Source organism: Oxyura jamaicensis, chromosome 7 (genome assembly GCF_011077185.1).
Source record: "Oxyura jamaicensis isolate SHBP4307 breed ruddy duck chromosome 7, BPBGC_Ojam_1.0, whole genome shotgun sequence".
Classification (NCBI taxonomy): Eukaryota; Metazoa; Chordata; class Aves; order Anseriformes; family Anatidae; genus Oxyura; species Oxyura jamaicensis.
The window spans coordinates 17,531,902-17,558,859 of record NC_048899.1 but is presented as its reverse complement, the minus strand read 5'-3'; the positions used below and the strand labels follow the sequence as shown (position 1 = coordinate 17,558,859).

Here is a 26,958-nt window from a genome sequence, read left to right as displayed (position 1 = left end):
CAAATTTGACTGTGTTCTCTTCCAAGAATCAGCTTCATGAAAGAGAAACTGTGAATTAGAGCTCCCATCTTATAAACACTGTCCAAAACAACGGTGCAAGGGAAAGCCTTGCACCAGGTTAGCCTCAGCATTAAGTTATCAGAGAAATTCTTTGCCCCAAATAATCATGGCTCCTCAGTTTCACTTCATTTCCCCCCTAAAGTAATCAGAACCTCTTAAGCCTACAGATCTATGGATGCTACTGAATTCACAAGCAGCGTAACCACCACCAATACATTTAGTAATTAAAATCCTGAAAAGAAGTAACTGAGACAAATCCTCTGAGGGTTTCTGATTCATTGTTTGTCCAGCTTCTTCTGGAATCACCCCATGATTTTGCTTGAAGGGAGATACTACCATCAAGATTCCTCCAAAACTTGCATTCTCATGAAATTTGTTAAGAAGAAACTGAGAACACTAAACTTACAGCATCTGTACAGAAACAAACTGCAAGAAGAGCGTCATTCTAACCACACCTTCCTAACTAGAGGTAGTGAGCTGCCCTGAAAGTGTATGTGAAAACAAAAGGGAACAATATAATTTTCACCGTAATTCACGCAAGCCAAAACTTTTTGAAAATATATCATTGAGATAAAATTCTCAGTGCTTGGTCTCAGACTGCTTATGATTTTTATTTGGAGCAAGAAAACGTGTGTACTGTTTTTAAATCCAGCAGAGGTAAATAAATCAATTTCCTTTCTTTAAAGGAGCTCAGACTGTACCCGTTTCATACGCTTATAAAGAAACTGCTGAACTTTGAAAGCTGTCAGGGCAGAGCTTTAATAAGGATTAGGTCATTGGTATGAAAAGCAATATTGATTTTAAATCTAATAAAGCTAAATCAAAACATGGTTATTGAACACATGCAGAAAGACTGACTACTTTAAAGTAACTCACTCTTTGAGGAACATTGGCTCAAACCTGAAACTAAGCCTTTTTTTCCCTAAATGTAAGAAGAGGGGTTCTGCCATATAACTTAAGCAGAGCTACACAAAGCAGGTTTAGGCATACAAAGGCCATATAAAGGATTCATTGCCTGCAAGTATCACACCAAGGACAGCAAAAAAAAATGTTTATAACTACAGCAGAGGATGTCACAAAACCAGGGCTCAAAGCTTCTTTTAACATCTGAGATTGCAAGGACGAGGACGCAGGGTTACACCTTTCTAGCACTGTGTGGATTACTGGGTTTTGGATGTCTCAGCTCGTGAAAGGAACATTATATGCAGAGGGGCCTTATCTTGTCCAGCTTGAGGCAAAAACCCTGTGGGGTTCACGTGAAGCCCCAGTACAGATGGTGGGCGCAGCCCATCCCTCTCAGTTATAAGAGGCAACGATTTTGTACCGATCAGTAACTGGCTGCACAGCTGCTGTTGGCAAGCGTTTGAGTTTCCGCAACCAGGGGATGCTCCTTGAGAGTCAACAGCTGCTTGAGATGGGATCCACCTAACTAGTAAGGCTGGCCAACCTAAACCAAAAAGAACAAGGGAGGGAGTGATTCCTCATCAAGCAGCTAAGACAGCTGGGGACAGGGTAGTCAAGCCAAGGGCCCGGAGCGGTGCAAGAAAAAAGGACACGACAAAAACAAGTTGAAGTGGCATCTCTTTGAACGTAGGAACAAGAAGAAGGAGGGGCGTGCAGAAACGCCTGGTGAGGAAAGCTCTCAAGCCTGTCCCGGGGAATTGGCACGCTTGGATGCCTGAGATGCCTCTGCACTAGTGCACGAGGCCCACACAGGAGGAAGAGAAGTCTGTGTGCGGTTACAGGGCCATGACCTGGTCACGACCATGACGTGGTGGGATAATAAAAATGACTGGAGTGCTGTGATGGAGGGATATGTGATTTTTAGGAGGACAGGCCAGGAAGGTGAGGAGGGGGAGTTGCCCTTCATGTGAGAAAGGAGCAGGAATGCGTGGATCTCTGTGCTTTGGTATGGGTCTGGAGTTAGCCAAGAGCTTTTAGGCCAAGATAAGCAAGCAGACCAAGATGGGCCCTATTGTAATAGGTAGACAGCTGCAGATCTCCTGGTCACACAGAATTAGATGGGGACTAATTTAAATAACTGGAAGATAATAACTAGGTGACCCTGCTTGGGCTGCGATGTTGGACCAGATGATCTCAAGAGATCCTTGTGAACCTAAATGATTCTGTGATCCAGACTTCTCAAGGATTTTTGTGAGGTTGCTCCCCGACTCCCATCTCCCCCGGTGCATTGCTAGTAACACACACTGGGTAGCTAAACTATGTTAAGCTAAAGTTAGCTCTTCAATCGGTTTTCTTCAAGCTCACTTAGGCTTGATGAATATAATCTGGTTTAAAGGTAATTAAATCATCATAAACCATCTTCTTCTACATTTTTCTGCTTGGATTGCAGGTCTCAAGCTTTGAACTTGATACCTTTTGAACTTATGAACTACGCAAGGTGAGTAATTGCTGGGAAAATAACTTACAATGTCATTGTCAAATCTAATGGAAAAGAGAAGCAGTGTAATTCCCTAGAAGTTTTAAATTATTCCAACCCGTAAAAACATAAGAATTAAATGAAAAACACGTGTATAAAATGCTACAATGAAGGCTGAAAATCAAGTGGCCAATGACAAGGACATTTCAAACATTCACTTTGCTGTCCTAATATAAACGGAATCTCTTGGTATGTCACTTGTTCTAGCTACTGCAACCCAATTCTTCTAAAAGGACAATTTTGCAAATAAAGTATTTTGTTATGAACATATTCCATATAATTCACAATGATGTGCATTCAATATTTATTAATACTCCCTGAAAATCTTCCGGTTTTGTAATTCTATGATCACATGCTTGTGTTAAAATCAAGATATTAAGTTAAGAAAATCTACATTAATGTATGTGCAAGGCAATGAATATAAAGTTAGAGATAGCATTTAAAATGCTCACAAATATATCTGAAATAGTAAGCAATTACCCAGTGCACCGTAAATAATTCCTTCCCATACCAAGCTCTATACTATCCTTTGCAATGAAGCTATTCCTCTATTTTCAAATCCTGTCACCTCTGGATATCACATACTGCCTCTATAAAACAAAGTGAAAGGCACTGTCTTTCACTGCCTCTAGCCTTGGACAGCTAACTATTTCAGTACAGAAGTTACTATACATCTCAATTCACAAGCATTATTAAAGACTAGGTATCAGCTGTCCACATTTCTTATCTACCTCTGAAACTAAAAGAAGAGAAAAAAATAAAAACAAAAACACAGACAAAAAAAAAATGTCCTGAAGAAGCTGCAAATATTTTGAACCGGTTGGATGAGGCCCTGGGCAACCTGATCTAGTTGGTAGCATCCCCGCCAACGGCAGGGGGTTGGAACAAGATGATCTTTAAGGTCCCTTCCAACCCAAGCCATTCTGTGATTCTGTTATTCTAAGATCATAGCGATGTCAGATCCCAATACAAGGAAATCCAAAGGATTACTCATTTTTAAATGGAATATTTCATAATGAAAAAAAGAAGTGGGGAGGTGAGCTTTTCTTTGCTAGTAAAATTTTGTATCAGTTGGCATCTGTCTACTAGGTAATTACTATATGTCTGCTTGGTACATAATATATGGTACCTTGTCTGTGGTCATATATTTTTAGGACACTGAGAATTTTGAAGATACTGCAACATGCGCCAAAATGTCTGTTTTCTCATCACAGAGCATCACAGAGTCACCAAATGACAAATGTCTCAGAAGGTCCCAGAAGGACATAATTAACACATTTTCTTTTTAGATAACACGTGCCACAGAGACCTGTCTGGTTCTAAAAGACAGTTGAAGAGCTCCTTGGAAAATATGTGCAGAGTTGGAGAATTTCCATAAAACTGTACAGCAAAGCTTCACATCTGGACATCCCTGACCCAACAGTGTACCTCTGAATCTTTCTGCTAAGAAGCCAAGCAGTTACGGAAGAAATTTCTGGTCCTGCACAAGGACAAAGTTCCTACAGCAATGAAAGGCTGACAGAGATGAAAGTTGGGCATGACTTTAGGTGCCCCTATAACTTGAGTTAGATCTATTCTCATGTTCTCTTTCACTTTAGGACTCCCACACAGGAACCTGGTACCTCTCCAGTGTTCCTCCTCATGGTAATGGTTGCTGAACAAATTTTGAAACACTGAAGGGACTGCTTTCAAAAACAAGATTAATAACAGTCCTTTGGGAGAGGGCATACGTGCTGGAAGGCATACATCAGTCACGTCCTTCAGAAAATTCATTGTTGCTGGACAGACTGCTGTGCAAAGGACATAGGCTGGAGGCTGAAAGCACCACACACACCTTTGAACTTCAGGATAAATCACCACAGTTCCATACAACTCATCCGGGTTTATCTACAGATAGTGCAAGCTCAAAGAGATCATGCCTGACAGTGTGCCAAAACCCATTCTACTCTGGCAGATAAGTACAGCTGGTGAAAACTTTGTGTAGACAGGAACATGCTGAAAGGCAGGTCAGACAACACTACTGTTGAGAAATGTCCAGTTTATATCCTCGGAAGTGCAAAGCATGCCCAGCAGGGTGGAGTGACTTGCCCTGTTTGGGGAATGGGGCAGAACAGCAGTTGTTAGCATCTGGATCCCAGCCAGCCTCAGCCTCTTGTGCACTGGTAACGTTGACCACGCAGAGTCCTGATCCCCCTGGAAGCAGCACTGTGGGGGACACAAGTGTTGGTGGGTGCATGGAGAGTGCCACTAAGTAGAGGAAGAGAGAAACCAGGCAAGTGAGGGAGAACAAGACTCTGGCTCAGCCCTGACCACTGTGCAGAACCAAGAGGAATCCTCCCTTTCCTCCCTCTGCAGATCAAAGAGGACAGACTCAGAGAAGAAAGAACAACTCTGGAGAGCTGGAGAAACAGCTTTGGTCAAAATGAGGAAAAACAGAAGATGAGGGGACAATAAAGGCTCAGCTCACAAGCACCCTGAAACAGACAGCCAAAAAAATATCGCTCTTGAGTCAAGGATATGGATAGGAATTGAGAAGTGAGAGGCAGGTGTTGTGGAGCAGGTACGCTGGCAGGGATGCTCAAAGGAAGGCAGACACAAGGCAGAGTGCATCCTGTAGGGGAGCAGGCATGTGGACAGGCATCTGGAGAAGAAAACATATTGCTGAGGGCTTGAATTAATCATTCAGACATGGCAACACAAGCCGTGCTCTTCTGGCTATCTCAGATGACTCTTTCCACATGAGGTACCCCTTGCAAAATGAGGAAATTCTAATTTTAACTTTCATAGGCTGAAGAGAAACCAGAGATGATAAGGAATGATGGGGAGAGGCAGATTTGGGCATAGGCCACGCAGGGAGCTGGCAGAATGTTCTACAGCAGCTGAAGCCTAGAAAAATCTCATTTTTTTTCCTTCTTTCTGAAGTGATGAGACAGCAGGAAAAAATAACTGTCTGAAGCAGCCGACCTGCTGGAAGGACCATGAGCGTGCTCGCCTCTGTGGCTAGATGAGAGGGAGCAATCGAACTGCAATGAATCAAAGAACAGGGACTGCCTGGAGGGGAAAAGGAGGGAACGCAAGAAGAAAACACTTCGCCATCAGCAGAGGCTGTTTTCTTTTTCCCCCTCTCCCAAGGAATTGGAATTACGGACTTGATTATATCAGGTATGCATCTACATATCTTTAGATCTGCAGCTACAAACACCCCCCAGAACAATGGCTCCTGGCAAAACCACTTAATAGCATGTATGCAGTAATAGGTGCAAAGATACACAAAGCACATGAATCCCAAGTGTCTCACATCTTGCTGAACTGCATTTCATATTCATCTGACAGACACAGCATGAATGCTGAACGCGGTTTTCCGGAGATCTTTTCAATACACATTATAGCCAAAGATATGCTTGGGTGCTTGAAGCCACCTGGAGCCATGGCATTTCTTCAAGAAGATGAAAACATTTTGTTACTTTATCAATCAGCCTGAAAGCAAAGAGAAGGGGATGTGGGGGAAACCTGAGTGATAAATGAGTAAAGACTATGCCGAAATAATCTTCCCTTAAACTGTTTGAAGGGCAAGAGCGCTATCTGAGTGTTGTGCAATACAACCTACGCTGTATTTTTCCAGTAGTACAAATTAAATATATATTAAAAGCTACTCCAGAACTCACTCGAGGCTAAACAGTTAATGTGTTCCAAAAAAGAAAACATCAGGAAATAGCAAGGTTAAATTCTAGGTGTTAATAAAAATGTATCCACCCAGCACAGTTACACCACATACAAGTCAGGGCACTGCAGTCTGGCATTTACGTACATCGCCATGTATATGCCACAGCAGGAGAAACACCACTCTTTGCACAGTGTGCTAAAATGGGGGTTTACCCAGAAGAACCGTAATTTGACCACAGAAACTCAGTGTTAATCTGCTTAACAGTACAATTCAGGACTAAAAGGGAGATTATCTGTTCATGAAGGCTTCATGAATTAAACATTCAATGGACTAAAGCCAGAACACTCATCTTCACTACAGAAAGGTAAAAAGTTGAGTTTTCTGGCACATGATTTATGGAAATCTCACTTGCATATTTCTCTTTAGAAAGGCAATTGCTGCTTCAAGACCTATCATGCTGAAGAACTATTCTTTTAACTCAAAACACCCAGAGAACACTGCCCAACTTCCCCTGGCTCCACAAGGCCATCACAACAAAAATACCTCCTGAATGCCAATCTCCAATGCCACCGAGATCCATCAGCAAAACGCTGCTTTTTCTCTCCCACTAAAAAAAAAAGATTAACGTTTGCATCTTGAAAGAGACTGAAGTCTGCTGGAATTATCGCCGCTGAAGATGAAATGATGCCGGGACTGCTGCATATGTTTATTGTACAACAAAACAACAATTCCCCTCACCCCCAGCAAAGCTCCTCTGACCATGGGAAAAAAACCAACATTCCCAAGGCTTGAATGTTAAATACGCAAAAAAAAGGTGGGAGACATGAGTGTGTGTTGCTGGTGCAATTTAAGGTCATCTCTCCCGTGCACCTGCGTTAATGTATAGCTTTTATTTGCAGGACTGTTTAGTATTTACTCTTCCAGGGCTCATGCCTCATTCAGATCAAAGGTTGCACAGAGCTCATTTAACAAGAAGTGATCCAGTATCTTACCCAGAATCTTATTTACTGCATCAACCCCTGCTTCTGAAGGAGTTGTTGATTTCTATGTATGGCTTTGTAGTGTGATCATCACTAGAGCACACAAGCACCCTACCAATATTACTGCATCTGCATTTGCGAGGACTCGGCGGCAGGAAGGGAGTGGAGCTGCTCCAAGCCATCCAACAGGCGGCCGAGGCAGATTATGGTCAAAGCATGCACAACAAACAGCTGATCCATCCACCACGTGTGTTACATGTGCATGCACACCTCTGCAGCTAGCAGCCCTGTCTCCGCACGGCGTGTCCTGCAAGGGGCATTCAGAAAACGAGGGATAGGTGGAGGTCAGGTGCAAGTGTGCAAAAGGACCATGCAGCAGCGCATGCCTCTCTAGCAGGGGGAAAGCCAGTTCTGTTGCAGTGCTCAGCTGCTGTAGCCCTTACCCCCCTTCTTTACCCCTTCCAGCAAACCCCTCGTTGCTCCTTATGTGCCCTTCAATTTCTGCAACCAACGAAGGCAGCACGTCATCGAAAAGCAGCCTCGTTCTCACCCTTCTCTGTGCTGAGTTCCGGGCCTTGTAAAACAAATACCACTTGATAATGAAAAACTGAATCAAAAAGGATGCAAAAGGCTTGCATGGGAAACTTAACTACTCCCATTTTCTAGCTTACGCATTCAGCTTTGCAACTTCAAAAATGCTCTTTTTATTCATGCATGTCTCTTTTATTCCCATTTTTGGGGAACTGCTTTTTCTTGGTGTGAGCGCGTTTTATTTTTCCCTCCTCAAAGCAAATGCAAATGTCACCACCAGGTGACAACAGGAGCACCGGGTGACCATGGCTGTGACCCTCATTTTCCACAGAGAGGTCCTCACATTTTTCCTCACATTTTTCCCTATTTGTCAAGTTTCAAGTTCCTGCTCCAAAGCCTCAGAAACCAAGGCTTTACAGCAAAATCCCCTAGATGATTCTTATTAACTGGGAGAAAAACAACATATTTTCCTTAGCTGCCTTCTTGGAAACAACAAGACTTGTTTTGGCTGCAATCTTCTCAAAAATTTAATCTGATGTAGACACCTAACGGGGAAAGTTTAAGGCCAAAATCTTAAAGTCAGGAAAAATCACAAGCAATTGAAAACAGTCTCCTACTATTTACAGGAAATAATACAACTCAACCTTAACAGACAGTGCTGTCGGTTCTGCTAATGATTAAAAGGCAGCAATCTATTACATTATTTTTAGTTGTGCCCTCACTCTCTTACACACAAGGGTCTTAAAATATCCGTGTGTCTGGGAAAAGTCTTCTTCCATGTCAGCACTTGGATGCTATCCCACGGGATAAATTTGCCACACACATACAGAGCTAGTACCGAAGCGCTTTTAACTCATTGCTTATATAAATCAAACACACGGAAATTGCCCCTGTGCATTCGGTTTAATTGCGCTCAGCCCGCCCGCCTCTCCCATGGATGTGATACATCGCAGCGCTAACAAAGCTGAAATTCAGCCTCCTCGAATCGCACACGCTCTGCAGCTTCTGGGAGGTCTCAGTGAAAGCCTGAATGAGTTCGGTAGGACGTCACTGTGAAGTCTTTGGACGCTTGCAAGTGCTGGCAATGGAAATCCTTAAAAACTAAAACAAACAAACCGCTGAACTGAAACTTATTTCCTAACAAAGAAACCCTACCTAGCGCCCCGACTCTGATGATCCTGGTTTTAACGCTCGCTACACAAAGTGTGTTTGGAGGGAGGTAAGCGAAACGTCCATGGAAACAGCAGCTCCGCCGCCCCGGTGTGCGGGGCTGAGCGAGGTCCAGGGCTGGCACGCGCGGTGCGCAGTGGCCACGATCCAGAAGTACAAGATTGACGTCAGCAACTTGTGTAATCATCCTGCCTTCGCTCTAGTCCGTAAACAAAGTTTTGGGGGGGCGGGGGGGTCTTTCTTTAAAGCTGGCTCTTTCTCCGTACTGGAAAGTTGTTTTATTTATTATTTTTATTTTTCACCCGGCTCTCAGCAGTTATATTTTCTCATATGACTGGAAAAATGAAAATATCTGGAGAAACCTCTGCCATAAATCAAACTGCAGCAATCTGAAAGGCACGCCTGCTATCTTACTTGTCCACCAGAACCCGAAGCCTACTACTGGACTTGTTTCTTAAAGAAAGCCACAACTGGAAATAAAACAGTACAAACCAAAGAGCCAGAAAAATATCGCACTGATTATGATTTATTTCACCTTTCCCTTACAGCCTTTTTACGTTCCAAGTCCACTAACAGACTTTGCCTTCTGAAATCCTGGGACAAAACCTCCTCTGGGGTCAAATGCAATAGCTCCATGCTGCTTGTGATCTGATCTCTTGCCCTTAAAGGGTGAGCTTTACCTCCTGATGGGCTAGAACATCAGGAGAGTTTTATCTTGTTTAATGCAAATGTTGTTTAAGCAATCACCTCCAAGCAGCTCTGTTTCAACTTCAGCAATAATATTGGGATGCCCAAGCAGATTGTTTTGCTGCCCAGCAATTGCAAAACCTGTGCGCTGATGAACAGTGTTCTCCAATCTTCACCTAAGTTCTCTAAGTGATTTACAGAAAATGAGTTAATTAACACAGTACTTTCTTTCTTCAAAGCAATTTTTGAATTGTATCTAATTGATTTTCAAAACAACCTCTGCAGGATGCACAGCAATACTGTCCCCATTTTTAGGAGAAGAAATGGATTGAAACCTGTAATGCTTTACACAGAGCCACAGTTCAAAGAATCTGGACTGGAGATGGGAACAGCTTTTCTCTTTCCAAAGGTAATTTCAATGAAAAATTCCTCAGTATATGTGAATATCTTTACTTTCAGTTATTTTCTAGCATTATGCCTGGAATCCCTCACCTTTTCTCTCTCAAATTCGTATTACTGATTCTTCTCCCATTCAAAGTGAACACACACACACTAGATATTTTCCCCATATTCCCTGACAGCATTTTTTGCTCTCTGCTACAAAGCCGACACAGATCCAGATGTGGATGGATGGAAGCAATGACAACTTTTAAAAGCATTACTGGAAAGCCAGAAGTTTGAATTGTTCTGCCTTTCCAATACCTGCAACAGAGGTACTGGTCCTCGCCATGGTGATGCACTTGCTGACATATTTCTCAAAACCATGAAAAAGAGGCTCAAGGATGAAGGCCAATCAGTTACGGAGTTAGAAACCACATACATTACAGCACAAGGAACTATGAAATGGCGTTGGCTAAAAATGGTGTTGCCGTAATGAGGAAGGAGGACTTGAAAAGCATCGTGCCTACCTTGTTGATGTGCAGTTGCTGCTGCTGGAACTGCTGTTTGTGTTTCTCCAAGAACTGCTGGTGCTGCTGCTGGATCACTAACTGCTGGAGGGCCTGGGCGTTCTGGGGAAGGGGAGCAGACTGCGTGCGCCCCAGCGGGCGATGCTGCCGGAGTTTGTGTATTGAAGGGGAGACCCGTTCTCCACTAACCAGAGACTGTGCATGGAGGGGCAGTCCTGAAAGATACCAGTCTGAAGATAATATGGAGGAAAAAACAGCAGAGAAGAAAAAAAGGAAGAAGAAAGGAAGGGAGAAAACGACTGTTGAGTAACACTGATGGTGACAATAATATATAACGCTAAAACCAGCCACCTCGCCATTACAGCTGAAGCATCCTTAAAAGAAAACAGATAACAATTAATGACAATTGGATGGAATAATACTTTCTATTTCTTTGTTTGCTTGTTTACTCAGAGACCCTATGGAATATTTCATTTCTTAAATGCAACAATACCTTATGGACCCTTACATTGCTCAGTGGATGACATGAATTAGATCGTGGTGGTAGTTTTGAGGAGAAGCTCAAGTCTAATGGCTTGCCTTGGTACAGTGAATGGGTTCATTTCTAGGACAGCACCAGCCCGTACAGCTGTCCTGCAGCACCCAGCTGCTGTACCTTACAGGATGCTCAGCAGACGTGCTGAAGGACGACGGCTGATGACAAAGCTGGTTCTCGCCTCTAGATCATGTAGGGAAGCATGGCTGCCTTTGGCTGTGCTATACCTACTCTGCAGAAATGACTAGGGATGAAAATTTCCATGTGACAGACCCCTGACCATGTCTGCCTTAGATAAACATTAATGCGTTTCAGGAATATGAGAGCCACGAGGCTTCATTATGTCTTGAGAAAGAAGGTAAGTCAGAGGACAAGGTGTCAGAAAGGTTTATTTCCATCACTGTCTTGTATAGTCATGCTAGTAACTTAACAAAAACATAAAGGCTATTTTGGGATGACAGGCATTACTCATATGCTCTTGGCAGTTTGGGTCTCTTGGATGACTACCTTGTGAAATACCTATCTGAGCTCTGGTAAGGGCATGTCTGCAGGAAATGTCTTCTTTTTTTAGCTGTTCGTGGGTAAGCAAGTTCTTGCTCTGCTCTCTTAAGACATACCTTCTTAGATATCTGGGATGAGAAGACATGCAACACAAAGCCAAACCCAAGGGTGGAGGAGCTGAGGATAAGCCTTTGCCTTTCCAGTTACACCTTGGGATAGAATGTGATCACCGATGTGAACTGCTGTCTCCCTAATGTGGATAAGGCTGCACACACTTTTGGGATAAAAGTACTCTTTTGCTTCACCTCACTGTACAAAACACAGTAAAATCTGCTCAAGTGGTCAGTAACATTCAAAAATGAGAACCAAATTTTTGGGCTGGGGAAGTTGTTTCTTCTCCCTTTCAGTTTCTGGTCTTTAGCTGAATAATGAAAAGTTGCACAGAAGTCTGCAACCAGCTGAAAGCAGCAGCTCAGAAACACATGGAAGTTCCTGGCCCAACCAGGACCTTGCCTCCTTGTCCCACTAATTCACAGAACTGCCCTACATGGAGGTACTCGATTCATCTAAAAGGCTCTCTTATTGTTGCAATTTACTGAGGCTCTCCCAACCTTTGCTTTCCTGAAAAGAATCATGTAAAAGGGTATCTTATTTTAAAAATATGTGTGTGTATACATACATACAAAAATACACATGTGCGTGTGTGTGAATATATGAATAATTTGGAAAGCTGTGGTCCATTTTCCTTACAGCACAGTTCAAATTAGAGAGCAGAGGAAGGGATCCTACATGTCTCTACAGGGTATCTTCGAAGACTACGTGCCTCCAAGTGAATGACCACAGTCCCCCTGTGAAGGCTTTCCACGGAGACACATTCCTACTCCGTATTTACATGTTAATGTGGGAGATGTTATCCAGAGGAATCAGCTGCAAGAGCAATGCCAGATGTAAGGAATTCTGCTCTAGTGTGGGACACAGTCACACTGCTTAGATTTTATTATCGCTTTCTACTCAAGGTGAACCATTCATTGAGTTCCTGCTACAATCCAGAAGCTAGCTTTACAAAAACAGATCCAAACTCACAAAATCAGCAAACATCTGTCCAGTAGGGACTCTTAACTTCCTCAAACTCCCATGTCTAACTGCGCTGAAACAGCTTGCCATTGTGCTGGATCATTTTGTAGCAGTCAGGAGACTATCTTCAGTGCTGTAGGCTACCAACAGAATAATAATAAACTCCACTTTGCTTCTGAGGAAATTATAAGTACTGACTGTAGTCTGGCAGCCAGTCCACTTAGGGCTTTTGAGACCACGTGTTAGCTTGCTCTGGTTCAGTTGCTGCATCTGGAACGTGTGTTTGTTGTTGCTGCTCTGCTGTATAGTGAATATTTCTCCTAAGTGTTGGTTTGTAACAAGTTGTACTTGCTCTGAAAACACCACACGTAGCAGGTGGACTAGAAGGAATACACTTGGAAGCACACACAGTACACTGTGAGTGGATGGGAGCTTTCAGAGAGGTGGAATAGGAAACAGAACAGCACTCCCTAGATGTGCTTTAAAGCAAACGCCAGCATGAACAGAGAAAAAAGTTTTGGTGATATGATAAGAGAGGAAATCTTCCCCAGTGACTCTTCACCAGTAGTCCTTGGGCAAAGGGTAACTGGTGAAGAGACACATCATGACTGAGCAACCTCATCATTCCACGACCACTGTGACAGAAGAAGGCAACTACATAAAGGTTCGTGGAACCTGTACAAACCACTCTCAGGGCTCTGAGAGTGCGAGTTAAACACCATGCTTCCATGCTTCAGATTCCCCATATGTCCATGTTTATAAGCTTAACACAACCCCACATATATTCCTGGAATTTGAATGCAAAATCAGACATGAGCCAAACCAGACAGCAGTGCTGTAATGTTTCAGCAATCAACATCTCTCAAGAACTTCATAGAATCAGAGAATGCTTTGGGCTGGAAGGGACCTTAAAGATCATGGAGTCCAACCCCCCTGCAACACCTCCCCACAGCCCAGGCTGCCCCCAGCCCCATCCAGCCTGGCCTTGGGCACTGCCAGGGCTGCAGCACCCACAGCTCCTCTGGGTGGCCTGGGCCAGGGCATCACCACCTGAAAAAATTCCATTTGAAATGGAATGAAAGAACTAAAAATCAACATGTCTGTAATTTACGCAGACCGTCCTTTGTCCCAGTGTAAAACAGAAATGCATCCTACTGGGGAATAGTGCTTTGAATCAGCCCTATTTATAGAAATACGCCTTCCCACAGGTACTTAATTCTGAAAACATGACACAGGGAGTGATTCAAAGCAATTAACATACTGCAAATGTAACATATACAAACAAATACAATCTGTTTGAATGCAGTTGATTTTGCCATGTTTTTGCCATTTATAATAATGATGAAAAGCCAGTATTTTAATCTGTGATTTTGCAAATGTGTGCCTCTGTTATACATGGAATAGCAACCATCAGTGATAAACAGGAAAGGTAATCACAAGACACAACATTTTTGTTGCCACTTTCATCTACAGTGGTTAGAACTCTTAACAATACAGCTTTAAGTTGTTACGTCCATAAGCAAAGCGTAAGTTTGCAGGTAGTACTATCATTTCACCAAAATGACAAGGCAGCTTCCTCCTACCTCTGGATGGTGTGATCAACCTCCGATTTTGCAAATGTTGCAACCACCCAACGTATCAATGAACAAACACATCCTGCAAGTTTATATGTTAAACCTACAGAATGCATAGATAATGCGGTATCTCTTTTGTACAAGAGATCAAAAAAAACAATGGATGCCACTTGCTCTCCTTCCCCTGCTGGGGCTGCACATCAGGCTTTGTGCTTTATCTACCGCGTGCTCACCTGTGACTAAGGGAGTTTGTGCAGTTGGCTGTTCCAGTAAGACCATGTGTTGCAGAAGAGGGTTATGTGCGGTTCCCCCATCTCTTTCCAACGTTGTAGTGCTCAGGTAGGGAGTGAGGTGGGTGCCAGGAAATAATGAGATCCGCTGCTGTAAGGTTGGGATAGTAAGTCTCTCAGCATCCTGCTGTGCTGATCCTCCCTGCAAACACACAGGTGATGTCACGGTGGGTTAAGGGATAAATCAGTGCAACCAACAATTTATGGGCTGCATTCCCCATCACTTACGCTGGAAGGGCCAGTTGCAGGCAGTCCTAGCGTGATGTTGGGCAAAGAAGGAGATGTGTAGAGAGGAAGCTGGGTTACCGAGCCTTCACGATTCACAAGTCTGTGAGCCAGGCTGGTCTGGAAACAAAATGGAGAACATTGTCCCAGTGAGACAGCATCTGCAGATTGGAGGGGGGACACCTTACACTGGCTGTGACGACACATCAGAAACGTACAGAGTGGGAAACTTCCCTTCTGACACTGGAAATACCGAACGAGGGAGGTAAGCTGTGCTTCGGATCCAGCCTAAGTGCGTGCAGATGAGATTCATCTGCAGAACTGCCCTGAGCACTGCTGCTGTGACCGCAGTGCCCTCTGATTTCTCACTGCCGCACACAGCGGTGACAAGGCTAGGGTAAACAACACAGGGACGATCTCGCTCTGCAGCTGCCACCAGCATCGCTGCCCTGCTGAGAGACCTTTCACTCTTTATTGGGTCTCGCTTGGAGATTAAAGATCACCTGTGCGTCCTCACCAGTGCTCTGCTTGCGCTCAGTCTTCATGCAGGGCCACTGCAAAAAGCTTTTGCAAAGATTTAACAGCTTACTTGTCCTTCTAAAGTGTTTGCCCTTTAAAAGCTAAAACAGATTACCTTAAAAAAAGAGAAGAGGCATTACAATGGCTGTTGTTTTCTTTAGCAAATCACAGACAATTTATGCTATTTACTACTGTGCTTTACCTTAAATCAGACTTCAAAATTTCATCAAAAACCCTTAAGGTTGCACTTATGTAGCTATTTCCTGATTTTCAGGATGAAATGTGAGATTTACTGAATTACCTTATGGCCATTTAAAGGAGGAACACTTAAGTAAAAATACCTAAGTTTAAAATGAGATTGATTTGAAATACTTGGTAGAAAGCCCATTATAAAAATTACATTAATTTAAACTGCCTGATTTTTCTGTTAAGAAACAAGCGTTCTGATCGCACTGAATTCTCGCTGGTAGGTGATTTTCCAACTTAAATAAAATAGCATTTAGATTTCAGAAAGACTTCCTACAGAATTTTACATGTTTAACACATGTGCTACTGTGGAAAAAAAAAGGGACAATGATTAATGCAGTATTATACTATGGCACGATGTGTATCAGTGTAACAGAGATCTGAGTAATGGCTTTATACATTTCAGACCTAAACTCATAGTCCTGTAAGACTTTGCAGGTTATTTCCTTGGTTGCAGAACTGGGTGGATCACTTCTGGGTAACAAAAACCTCATTTTCTCCCTCAAAGACTCTGAGGTGAAACTTGGTGCGTAACACCACTACAGCAACCACTTGGGGGAAAAAAAAGCACTAATATGAGAACAATTACTGAAAAACAAATAATCTAAACATGGCGAACTTCAGAAGCAATCCTGCCTCCTTGATTTACAGAAATGTGAGCAGGCCAGCTTTAACAGGGCACCCCAGCTCTGCTACCTGGGGCTAGTGCTGCCTGTGCAGGCAAAGCAAAGCCTCCCACGACTGTGTTTGTCACCTTTGTGAGAACACAGGGCTGTGCTTTCAAATGTGCTCTTCAATGTGCCACAAACCTGCTGCTCATTCTCCCAGTGTCCAACCACATCCGTAATTCAGCAAAGTCACTTAATTTTCATGTGACGCTATGCAAAATTTCATCTGTAAAGTGATTTTTTTTATTTCCCTTTGTCTTCTTGTGCCTTCATTAATGTCAGTCAAGCTTATTGAAAATATATTAAAGAATAAATCTGTTTTTAAGATCTCAGTTCAAAATCTGCTGCCACAAAGGAGGAAATTGGAAAAGAGCATTTTGCTGTTGAATGCTACCTGCTAAGGGCATATGATTGTGCATACCCACACACTTCTTTTTCCAAGTAATTTTGAACACCACTGGCAATTTTGCTTTAATTTAAGTAATACAAAATGTTAGCATGCCACATTGAGAATAAGATAGTTATTGCCAGCAGAGTAATGAAATATTTTACTGATATCATAAACGAAACAAAACGACATCAATTTTCTCTTTGAACAATCAATACCGTGTAGTTGTGCCTCAAACTATCTCCTGGGGATTTGTTTTAAAAACAATGATGAGAAAAGTACAGCAGCTTGACATTATCAGCATATGATATTTAGCAGCATTATCATTGCTTTAAATACACAGATCCCATCTATGGGTTATACACAAACGTTTTTAGAATTGCACAGAAGAGAACAATTTCAGCATGTACAATTTCTGTCTGTAATCGAGTACTTTTTATAGACTTGTATCAACTACAATGGCAATGAATATCGTGTACCTTTCCAAGGCAGAAAAGAAACTTTAGATTTAAAAACATTATTTAAAAATAGATACTGCCTATTTTAAAGGAGGCAGAGAGCTCTAGTCTTTCTACACTGAAGGCAAGCACTTAAACTTGAATAATGAAGTACCATGTTCCAACATATCTGAAATGTTTTGGAGCCGACCTAGCAAACTAACGAGCAGAGACATATTTCTCATTTAAAATTAGAAAATAAAGCTAACCATGAAATACTCAAAGTTGGCAACGTTATTTTTCCATAAACATTTAAATATGCAATATGCAAAATTGGGAAAATTATAAAAGCCTGGTCAACTGGTATCAAAGAAATCTTAAACACCTGAGCTACAAGGTAACACTTTTATACTACAGAAGACTTCAAAGAAACAAAAATCCTGCCATGCCCAGCTTTTCCCAAATAAACCTCTCTAGGCAAATGGATCAGCTAGTATCACACAACACGAGATGCAAAGCCATCTCCCCCAGAACTATTGCAAAGGACTAGGACATTTAGCTAAGCCATTCAGATGCTGGGAGGAGAACAATTTGTGCAATGCGTTATCGATGTTCGGTTTGCCATCGCATGGTGATGTGTTTTCTTCTGTTTTGTGATGGAAACGATCCAATATACTTTATGCAGTTCTGCACATCTCTAAAATTAAAACTAAGTCATTTGCATATTTTCCTAATTTTCCAAAAATCATGAAAAGGTGAAAAAGCTTTATATGTTCCTTTCATGGAAATTACATTTTATTCCTCCTTTTTTGTATATATATATTTTTTGAAATGATGCTTCAAGTGTTGCTCTTTCAAAAATCTTGGATCAAGGAGCTTCCTTTCTAGCACGCAGTGGCATTACTGTGAGTTAGGCACTGCAGTACAGTTGCAAAAGAGATAAAGGGAAGGTGGTTGTCTTTGACATTTTTGGTTTCAACTCTCAGTTACACATTTTGGCAGTACATGTATTTTCTTCCAAATTGTCTGCACCTCTCATGCCTAAGCCTGACTTACAAAATTGCTGCATTACTAGCAGTTGATCAAAACCATTTTCTTACAGTTTGTGTCTGTGTCCATTTTATTAGATATTGGGCATCTAGTCACAGATAATTAGTTCAAATTATTTATTTGAAAAATTAAATGGTTAAGGAGAATGCTACATCTTCATATATACCTTCAGGAGATAATACTGACTTGCAGGAACATTCCCATTATGTTTGTACCACAAGGAACTGTCAAATCCAAACAATTCCATCATTAGTGCTTGGAAGTTTGCCGTGCACAAAGTATAGGTAAGATTGACAGCTGCTAAGTGCTTGTCCTCCTGGGGCTAACAGGAACCTACCTAAGACGTGCCCCCAGCTCAGCCAGGCTTTAGTTCTGCAAACCTGATAAACAACCCCACCCGTAACGTCTTTTCCCAGATCTCCTCCAACTAACAGGCAGTGTGCATCTCAAAAAACCACATTTCTTCAGAACAGCTTCAGTTCCCAGTGTCAGGCGAACATTCTACCTTACACTGTTTCAATCCTTACAATAATTGACTTAATCCTTTAAGGTCTACGATAAAGTGGATGGAGTTATGTGTTGGTAAGTTGGCAGGGGAGAGGGTAGAGTATTAATGCAGGGAATATGTCTACATGCTGCGCTACATTAGAAATAAAAATAAAGTGCAAACCCATGCAAATCGAGAAAGTGAAAAGGGCCTACATTTCTGCTGTAAGAAGTCCTTTTCAACTCTGAATGACAATTTGGGGAAACCAAGCTCAAGCTTGTTTTTACAGTCCTGATGTTAAGACAGACACTACATTCATGGGGGGAACAGCTAACAGTAAGCTGGATAAAAGGAAATACACTGCTGACATGACACAACCACCCTGGTCTTCTACACCTAAGGCCTTAGTGGGAGCCAGTCAACATGGCCCACACCCCAAAATCTGCCTTTAGAAAAAGGGGGGCTTCAGTAACCCTGAACACAGGACTTGCTCTGTTGAATCAACCTCCTCTTTGTCCAGCCAGATACCCTGCCTTTGACATCCGCAGGAGAAGTCTCAAGCGATGGTGAGAGATTATGGGATTAAAAACTAGCACACAGTATCTGGCACCACACTTCCAAATCCTGAGTGGAGAGAAAAAGGTTAAATCTGTTTCCTCTAAGCCAGTTCTGGTTCGGCCACACTTTTACTAACCTACTGCAAACACGAGGTTCACCCTGTGTAAGAGAACAAATGTCCCAAATTTTAAAATCCTTGTATTCGACTGGGAAATACTCTTGATGTTTTACAATGTCAAATCACTTTATTTTTACTCTCTACTCACGATAAAACCACTACAAGTTACCACAAGCAGCTTGAGATCTGGCTCAAACTAGATTTAATAATCAGGTAATGCATCCTGTCTGCCCAGCTTGAGAAGTAAATTCCCCAAGCCCTCTCCAAGTCATGATCTGGGTTTTTTAGTGTGCTGCACACTGGTTTGTATGCCTAACTGCCTAAAACTCTGCGCAAATTTATCAGAAACCCAACTGTTAAACTTGTAGAAAGGAAGGGCTCTGTACCTCTGCTTGAATACTCGTGACTGATCCCGTAATTCCATTCTCGGCGCTTATGTTATTGGAGCTGTTGTTTGGAGAGCTGGGACCAGATCCAGGAGCACTGTTGCATGCAGAGTCTAAAACACATCCAAAACCAACTTTTAGCATTACAAGCGATCTCTGAGATGATATTTAGACAGATAACAACCCCTCAAGTCTTGTTTTGGAGGAAGGCAACCCTCCTCCCCATCTCCCTTTTAAATCTTCACAGGGCTCTTAAGATACTGACAAACACACTTTCAAACAGCCTGTCCAAGTACCTACTTACCTGATTTACGTCTTCACCTCGTGTGGATTTCTCTTATAGTATATTAACAACCTTAAATACAATTGGAAGATGATAAAAGACAAGGAAAGCTTACAGAGGCCAAACTGGAATATGTTGGATTGTCTTGTTTCATTTTTCTGTAGTGCTTCGCTTACCCCCTTTAGTCAATAATCCTAACAACTCCCTCTCACCACGAATTGCTTCGGATATCCTGCTCGAATGAGAAGGGAACCATCTCACAGTGGACGTTCTTGCATGCAGTCCTCAGGTGCATCTGGATTTACTGCAGGCACATGGCCAAACCCGAGCCCTTACCCTGAGCTGGCACGAGAGCCGACCTCCACTTTCATGAGGAGGCACCGAGACTTTCCAGAGCAGGCCAGTGGGAGAGGCAAATTAAATCATTTTAAGAGTTTTAAAAGCTGCTTGAGTGACATGGGAATGGACAAACAGTCATAGTCATGGCTGAGCACCTCTCACAAAAATTCAGGCAAAATACCAGAGGGTCCAAGAGCTACATCCACTTCAGGGCACTGCCTTCTTTTTTGGTAGGTCTTCTCCACTCTTTCTCCAACTGGGAGTAAAACACTTTCTCACTGGAAAGACCCATTGCAGAGTTAATGCCCCCAGATTATTCTGTTATCACCTGGACGCTCACAAAATCCTCTCAGCTTTGTATGTTTTATCAACACGTTCCCTGTGAACTCACTAACCAGAACCACAGAGTTGGCCAGCTTGAAATCAAAGCCTCCCCATTACTGAGGCAGAAATAACAACAAACAAAAAGCAGCATATGAAATTGCAACAGCCAGAAAACTTCCCTCAGAAGGTCTCTCACCTGGTGCATGGCACAGCTTCCACTGTTTCTCCTTTTGTTTTGGAAGGCAAATAACATATTTTTTTTTTCCTTCCTCCTTTCCAAGCACAGGATTTACCCAATGCCAGAAAAATCTCCCAGCAGCTGCAATGGTTCAGGCTGCAGCACTCGCCTAACTGCTCTAGGACCCCCCAGTAGAAATAAAAGTCAATTGTTACAATTCCAGGGATTGTTTTTTTAAATCATTTCTTTTGTGGCATTACTCTGCATATACTGTTTTGTTATTTTGATCATTGCAAGGACCTCCAGCAAAGTACCACAGTTACAAAAATAAATATATATTTTAAAAGCCTTGCTGCCATTTATCAGCTCTGCATTTGGGGAGGCTTCTTGTAATCTTGTAATCAAGGAAACTCAGCAGTGAGTAACATCCTACTGAGCTCATAACACTGAACTTTTCCATGGAAAGCAACTTGAGGGAGTCTAAACATTTCGGAGGAATATTCTGACTGTATGGAAAACGTGTGCTTTTCTTTGGTACCACATCCTTAACTACAACATATTAGATCTCACGTATAGTACCTAGAGATAGGAAAAGTACCCGGCACGTTCAAACTGTGACTCTATATTCTTCAGGGACTGAAAATATTTTCTCATCCTTGGAGAGGGAATGTTAAAAGTTCCCTCTAACTGCTCTAACCAACATTCAAACCCTCTTCATTCCCACCCGTGCACCAAGAGCCAGCTACAAGCATGGGCACAGTTCACCTCCTGCTCATCTTTGCTCAGATATTTTCCTACCCAGGCTCCAGGCTGCCTTCCTGAACCAGGTCCACGCTCAGTGAGAAGCAGCAGCTTCCACTGCTAATTCTGAAGGCATTGCTGGGATCAAGTGGTCAGACACTAGGGCCTGATTTATCCTAAAAGCCACGTGACATGGAGCGGTACATGAGGAGTGAAGCAAATTTGATTTTCAGATCTGACATAAATTATGCATAGCTGTTGAAATCCATTTCCTCTGCAAACGGAGGGGCTCTGACACAGAGCAGTGCCTAGCTACCCCTGGATGTCCTGAACCCACCAGGCTCTCTAAGAGAGCTCACTCTGAGTTTGTGTGAATGATGACAGCATGCTTTCAAGAGATCAAAGCCTGAGAAAGCAGTCACGTAGTGGTACTTACACAGAGGCATCCCTAGATGGTGCTAAGAATTAACTTTATGGTGATCTATACAGTCTAGTTTACTCTGATTCCTCCTTACGAAATTTATTCCCAGAAGAATACTATTTTTCAACAAGAAACTGTCATATAAGTAGTCAAAAATACCAGCTACGTATATTAAATAAAAAAAACCTTACATGTTTTAAAACTTCAACATAATTACTTAACAAGGAACTATGGCAATCTGCCCAAAGCCCAAAACATACCAGGGTTGTAAAGCATTTACTACTGGAGGAAGACAGTTATGAGTTATGGCCTCCCCATGGATATTAGTAGAAGCACCTTTTGGAAATTTTATTCTCTGCAACCTGTTGCTGAAGATCATAGAAATACTCAGGAAAAAATAGCACTCTGGTGGCATAACTGCATCTACACATGCCTTAAAATTAGCTACAGAAGATGCTCTTTGAGTTGGCAGTGCTGTTCCAGTAGATGGGTACCCAAGACCTGCGCTGCTGGCACACACCTGCATCACCCACTGGTGAACTCCACCAACAATATCAAGGTTTCTGCAACATTCAGAGGTGCACAAAAGATCCAGACTGCAAAATTAACTAGAGGCAGGAATTGCTTTTGGAAAGGGACGCTTGCTTGTGGCTGGCAGCACAACTGCTGCTGCCTACCCAACCTACCTGTGACATCCAGCGGGCGCTTCTTCAGAGCAGTAACCACCGGACCATCTTTTCTGCGCAAGAGGGGGCTGCTCCGTCTTTCAGCAACTTTTTGCTTTAGTCTGGATCGTAATTTCAGGTTGGGTTCAGATGCTGAAAAAAAAAAAAAAAAAAAAAAAAAGGCAAAATGTGTTTGAGTTAATATCATTTCAGTAGATTTTTTACTGAATGCAAAGGCTGAATTACAGTTCATCATTTGCAAAAGCCTAAACAAAATTAGTGATTCAATACCATATATTTGGAACAAAGACTTCTAAATATAATGAAAAGGTTCCAGCCTATGTATTATCTGAATTCACTGATAATGAAAGTCAGTGACATTTAAATTAAAAATAATAATCATCCTGCCGTGTTGCCTCTCTAATGACTGTGAACTCATTTGGGCTAGATGGGAGAGCACCACTCACACTCCCCAGTTCCCTGCCACTGCCCAACTTTCTTCCAAGCCAGTGGTAGAACCCAACTTGCGATATCTAAAAATCAATACAGGAATCGGTGAGATGGCTGAGATGCTGCTGCTTGGTCAGCACAGAGCATCGCTGTGGGGCTGGGACACTATCTGTGATGTGTTGCTGAAATGGGCAGCCCCACACCCTTGGAGTCATCGGACCACAGCGTGAGCTGGCTCAGGGAGGTACACCAGAAAAGAGGGAAAAAAACAAAAACAAAACAAAACAACAATGAAAAGCAACCCAAATCAAACCACACAACGAAAAAAGGTGAATGTTTTCTCACTGGTTCAGCTCCCCAGAGCACCTCACCTTGGTATCTGATGAGCATCAGCATCAACTCAAGCAAAAGGGCATGAGAGTGTGGGCAATGCTAAAGCCAAGGCCAGGGCGGAGAAGATTTGTTTATTTGGGGAGATACTTGGTTACATCATCACAGCCACAAAATTAAACCGTATCTAAAAACACATCAAATACTTCAAAAATTCAGGGCTGCCAAAAGTAGGTGTGCATCTATTTCCTGAGACCACAGTCTGACTTGCTTTGTGTACACCATACAGCTGAAATATCCTCTTAAATAGAAACTTCTGCTGTACCCAAATCCTTAGATTTCATTTCTCCAAAAGTCAAAGCACAACTCCTGGGATCCCCTAATATCTCCGGGTTAATGACAACTGGCAACACTGAACACGTTTGCACTGCACAGCTTATCAAGTTTTTATAAAGGTAATGAAGCCTTAAGTCAAGATTCCTCCTGTGAGATGATTTTCCCTGTAAACTTTGTGATCTCCTGAGCATACATGAGATATCTGCTTTGGTGCTTGAGGGCTCCTGACAGTTATGAGATTTGTGAACTGGCCCAATCTTCTCCATTCCTCAATCTCTTAACAACTCTGCAGCTTAATCCCTTTGAACCGGCAAATCCTGTGCTCTCACCATTAACTACCGATACACTCAACTCTCTACACTCCAGGGCCAATAATCTACATTTCTTTAGAAGACTTAAAGTGGGGTTTACAAACTGATTTGAATTAACTAAGTCTGGCTACAGATATATTTCCCTGCAGTTGGCTTTGACCACTAGGTCATGTAAAAGATCAAGACCAATCATGTTAATTGCAGGGCTCAAAAATCAGAAGCTGATGAATTCATGATCAAATGCTTAAAGTTAAGCCATCAAAACAGTTCTTTGATGAAACTTTTGGAAGGGGAAAAAAAGAGCTTTTCATGACTGTTTTGGACAGAAAAATGCCAGCAAGAGATAAAGGAAGCACTAAAAAAATTGTCAGACTCATCAAGATGATGCTTAAAATGCAGTACGAAGTGCATTAGCAAAGGGAGAATCATCTTATAGGACATTTACATATAAAATGGCAGGGGGCTGAATGTAAATCTGTCGTTTGCTTGGAGGACTAAATTAGAAGAGTGGACGAGATAAAATACAAGTATATACTCTGAATAGCTCCTTTATGAAATTCTCTTCAAAACAGCAGTTGCCTTAATATTCTTAAAGCAATCTCTGGGCCTGGGAACATTCAGTACCTCAGGCTGCATGCTTTAATTTATTTTTTTAATTTTTTGCAAGTCTTAAGTTTTTGTAACCATCTAGGTGCTCCGGTCAAGATCTTAAAAATTAAATTGGAATGTGTCACAGATAGATACCGATCCGTTCAATTTTAGATACGTTCACACTGCCAACCAGCAAATGAAATACAAGCTTATGCCACGGCTGCTGAAAAGATCTTCTGACAAAGAAAAACATGACAATATAAATTGTACTTCAGTGCAAATTTCATTCATACGCAATTTATATCCTGCATGGTGTTCATCTGATGTATGCTTTCTGTTGGGAACAGACAAGTAATTGTATGGCTTTCAAGCACAGAGAATGAATGGATTGCAAACACCTTAAAAATCATTAGGAAGGACAGATCTGGGGATCACAGATTACCTAGCACTACCAGATATGTAGGATCCCCATACATACAGACACAACAAAAAGTCCTTCCATGTAACAGGAAGGGAATTAACTGAGAATAACAAGCTTAAAAGAGAAATCAGCTCCAGAAGTAGTTAGGGCCAAAGAGGCATATGATTATTTGCCAGACAGAAGTATTTTCAGGCAAAGTATTCTGTATACTCCTCCGTCGCTTCCTCAGCTGGAGGATCAAGCTTTGAAACACCAAAATGTCTATTTAAAGAACTACACATTACATACCCTGTCTTTGTCCTGTGATAGAACTGCAAGTTTTTCCCCCAAATATGATCCCAAATCTAATGTGTCATCAAGACCTCAGAGAGCATAATCCCTACATGCCTCTAATATGGCGTTATCTAATCCAAAGGAAGGGAATTAAACCACAGTACCAGCACTGCAGAACAGCCACAAGTTCAAAGAATTTCCATATATCATATTTCATAATAAAATAATTAGTTTTCAATACAGGCCTTTCCAAAACTCAGAACAATAATTTCAGCTTATTCATATGGTTATTAAACTACTAAATAATATAAAAAATATATTTTTAAACTGAAGAGAGCTGTCCTTCAAAAGAATAAAGTATAGATTTGAGCAACACAACTGTCAATGCCAGACAGTCAACACAAGTTCAATTTTCTCTGAGGAACACCAATTCCACTAAAAACCTCTCGATACTCATCCTGTCAGGCCACATGTCCAGACAAAGCGTTGCTCCCCATGACTTCTATCTAGAGTAATTTTAAGAACTGTAAACTGAAATATAAAACTTGCTGGTCTTCTACGTCTTAAAGTGGAGAAGTCTTTTAAACAAACACTGTGAATTTATTAAAAAATCAGTTTGATTCCTGTTTAGCAAAGTAATGAAGCACAAGCCCAAGTCTGAGTCAGCTTCAGCAAAGCCTGTGGGATTTCTTAAGCAGTGACATACTTAATTTGGCCTATAATAAGGATTTATTCAAAGAATATTTTGTTTTTCTCCAAGTGAGTAAATTAATAACTAGAACATAAGCCAAAAGCTTCCCTAGTTTTCACAGGCTCAAACCCAAGACACCCCTCTTTTACTTCATTTATTGCAGCAGGACCCATGTAATCCAATTCTTCAACATTTATGTCATTCTCATTGTTTTCTTCCTGGAACTGCATCCACTAAGCCGCTGAACTAATCTGACATTAAGTCTATGCAAGTTAAAAACACAAAATCCTGAACAGAGTTTGCCCTGTTCCCATTACCCATCCACATCTATGAAAAAAAGCAAACAATGCACCATGAAAACTCTAATTCCAGTCCTCGTGTATCTTAATTTTGGGATCTGGAGACTGAGAAAGGCTCTTATGCTTTTGTAATTATTATTTTTTTTTAGATTGCACACTAAGCCTCACCAGCCAGAGGAAGACCAACACAATTACCTTGTCACTTTCCTAGAGTCTGGGTCGCCCCAGGACTAAATAAAAGAGAGGAAGAGAGAAACCTGTCTAAAGCAGGCCTTTTGCATAAACCAGAATTTTAATAAAGAAAAATTATCTTTTGTTTCAGCATGAGAGACCACAGGCTCTGCAATTCAGCATTTGCTTCCTGCTGTGTGACTTCTTCCCTCCCCTGCCTGGCTATTTCTCCATGTGCACATCGTGGACTCTCCCCTCCAAAAATACTGGATCCTGGCCTAGCTAGGCAGGAGGAGAAGAATATAGTCCTTGACAAATGTACCCAGGGGAGACAGGTACCACAGGGCACAAATAGCAGCTGAAAATTCCCAAACTGGAAAGGAAAATGACAACAAGACCTAGTCTTAATGCAGAATCAAACCCTATGTTTATGTGCTAGGTACCATGACAGATAGCATGACCTGAAATAATACATCTTGGAACACAGATGTAACATTAGAAAGGGTTAGATAAATGGTATTTGCTGGGTTTTCTTTCTTTTTCACCTAACCCTGTGTTGGCATGAGCAATGTTTAAGAGCTCTGTGGAAAGGCTATTTTGTGTATTTATGTAAGACCGTGTCCTTAAAATGAAAACTT

At 41.9% G+C, this 26,958-nt stretch overlaps 1 protein-coding gene across 13 annotated transcripts in view; it reads right to left on the bottom strand.

The window, feature by feature from the left end:
- The window catches only part of HDAC4 (histone deacetylase 4), a 243,219-nt gene that overhangs the window by 55,530 nt on the left and 160,731 nt on the right, over positions 1-26,958 (bottom strand). For 11 of the 13 annotated variants that reach the window (XM_035330833.1, XM_035330832.1, XM_035330836.1 and 8 more), the window contains 5 exons: positions 22,469-22,600; positions 19,497-19,609; positions 14,643-14,759; positions 14,358-14,556; positions 10,441-10,670 (listed from right to left, as the gene is read on the bottom strand). In XM_035330833.1, the coding sequence (XP_035186724.1) occupies positions 10,441-10,670; positions 14,358-14,556; positions 14,643-14,759; positions 19,497-19,609; positions 22,469-22,600 (791 nt within the window). The remainder of the gene's footprint in view (positions 1-10,440; positions 10,671-14,357; positions 14,557-14,642; positions 14,760-19,496; positions 19,610-22,468; positions 22,601-26,958) is intronic. The other 2 variants (XM_035330829.1, XM_035330830.1) reach the window with 1 other exon arrangement.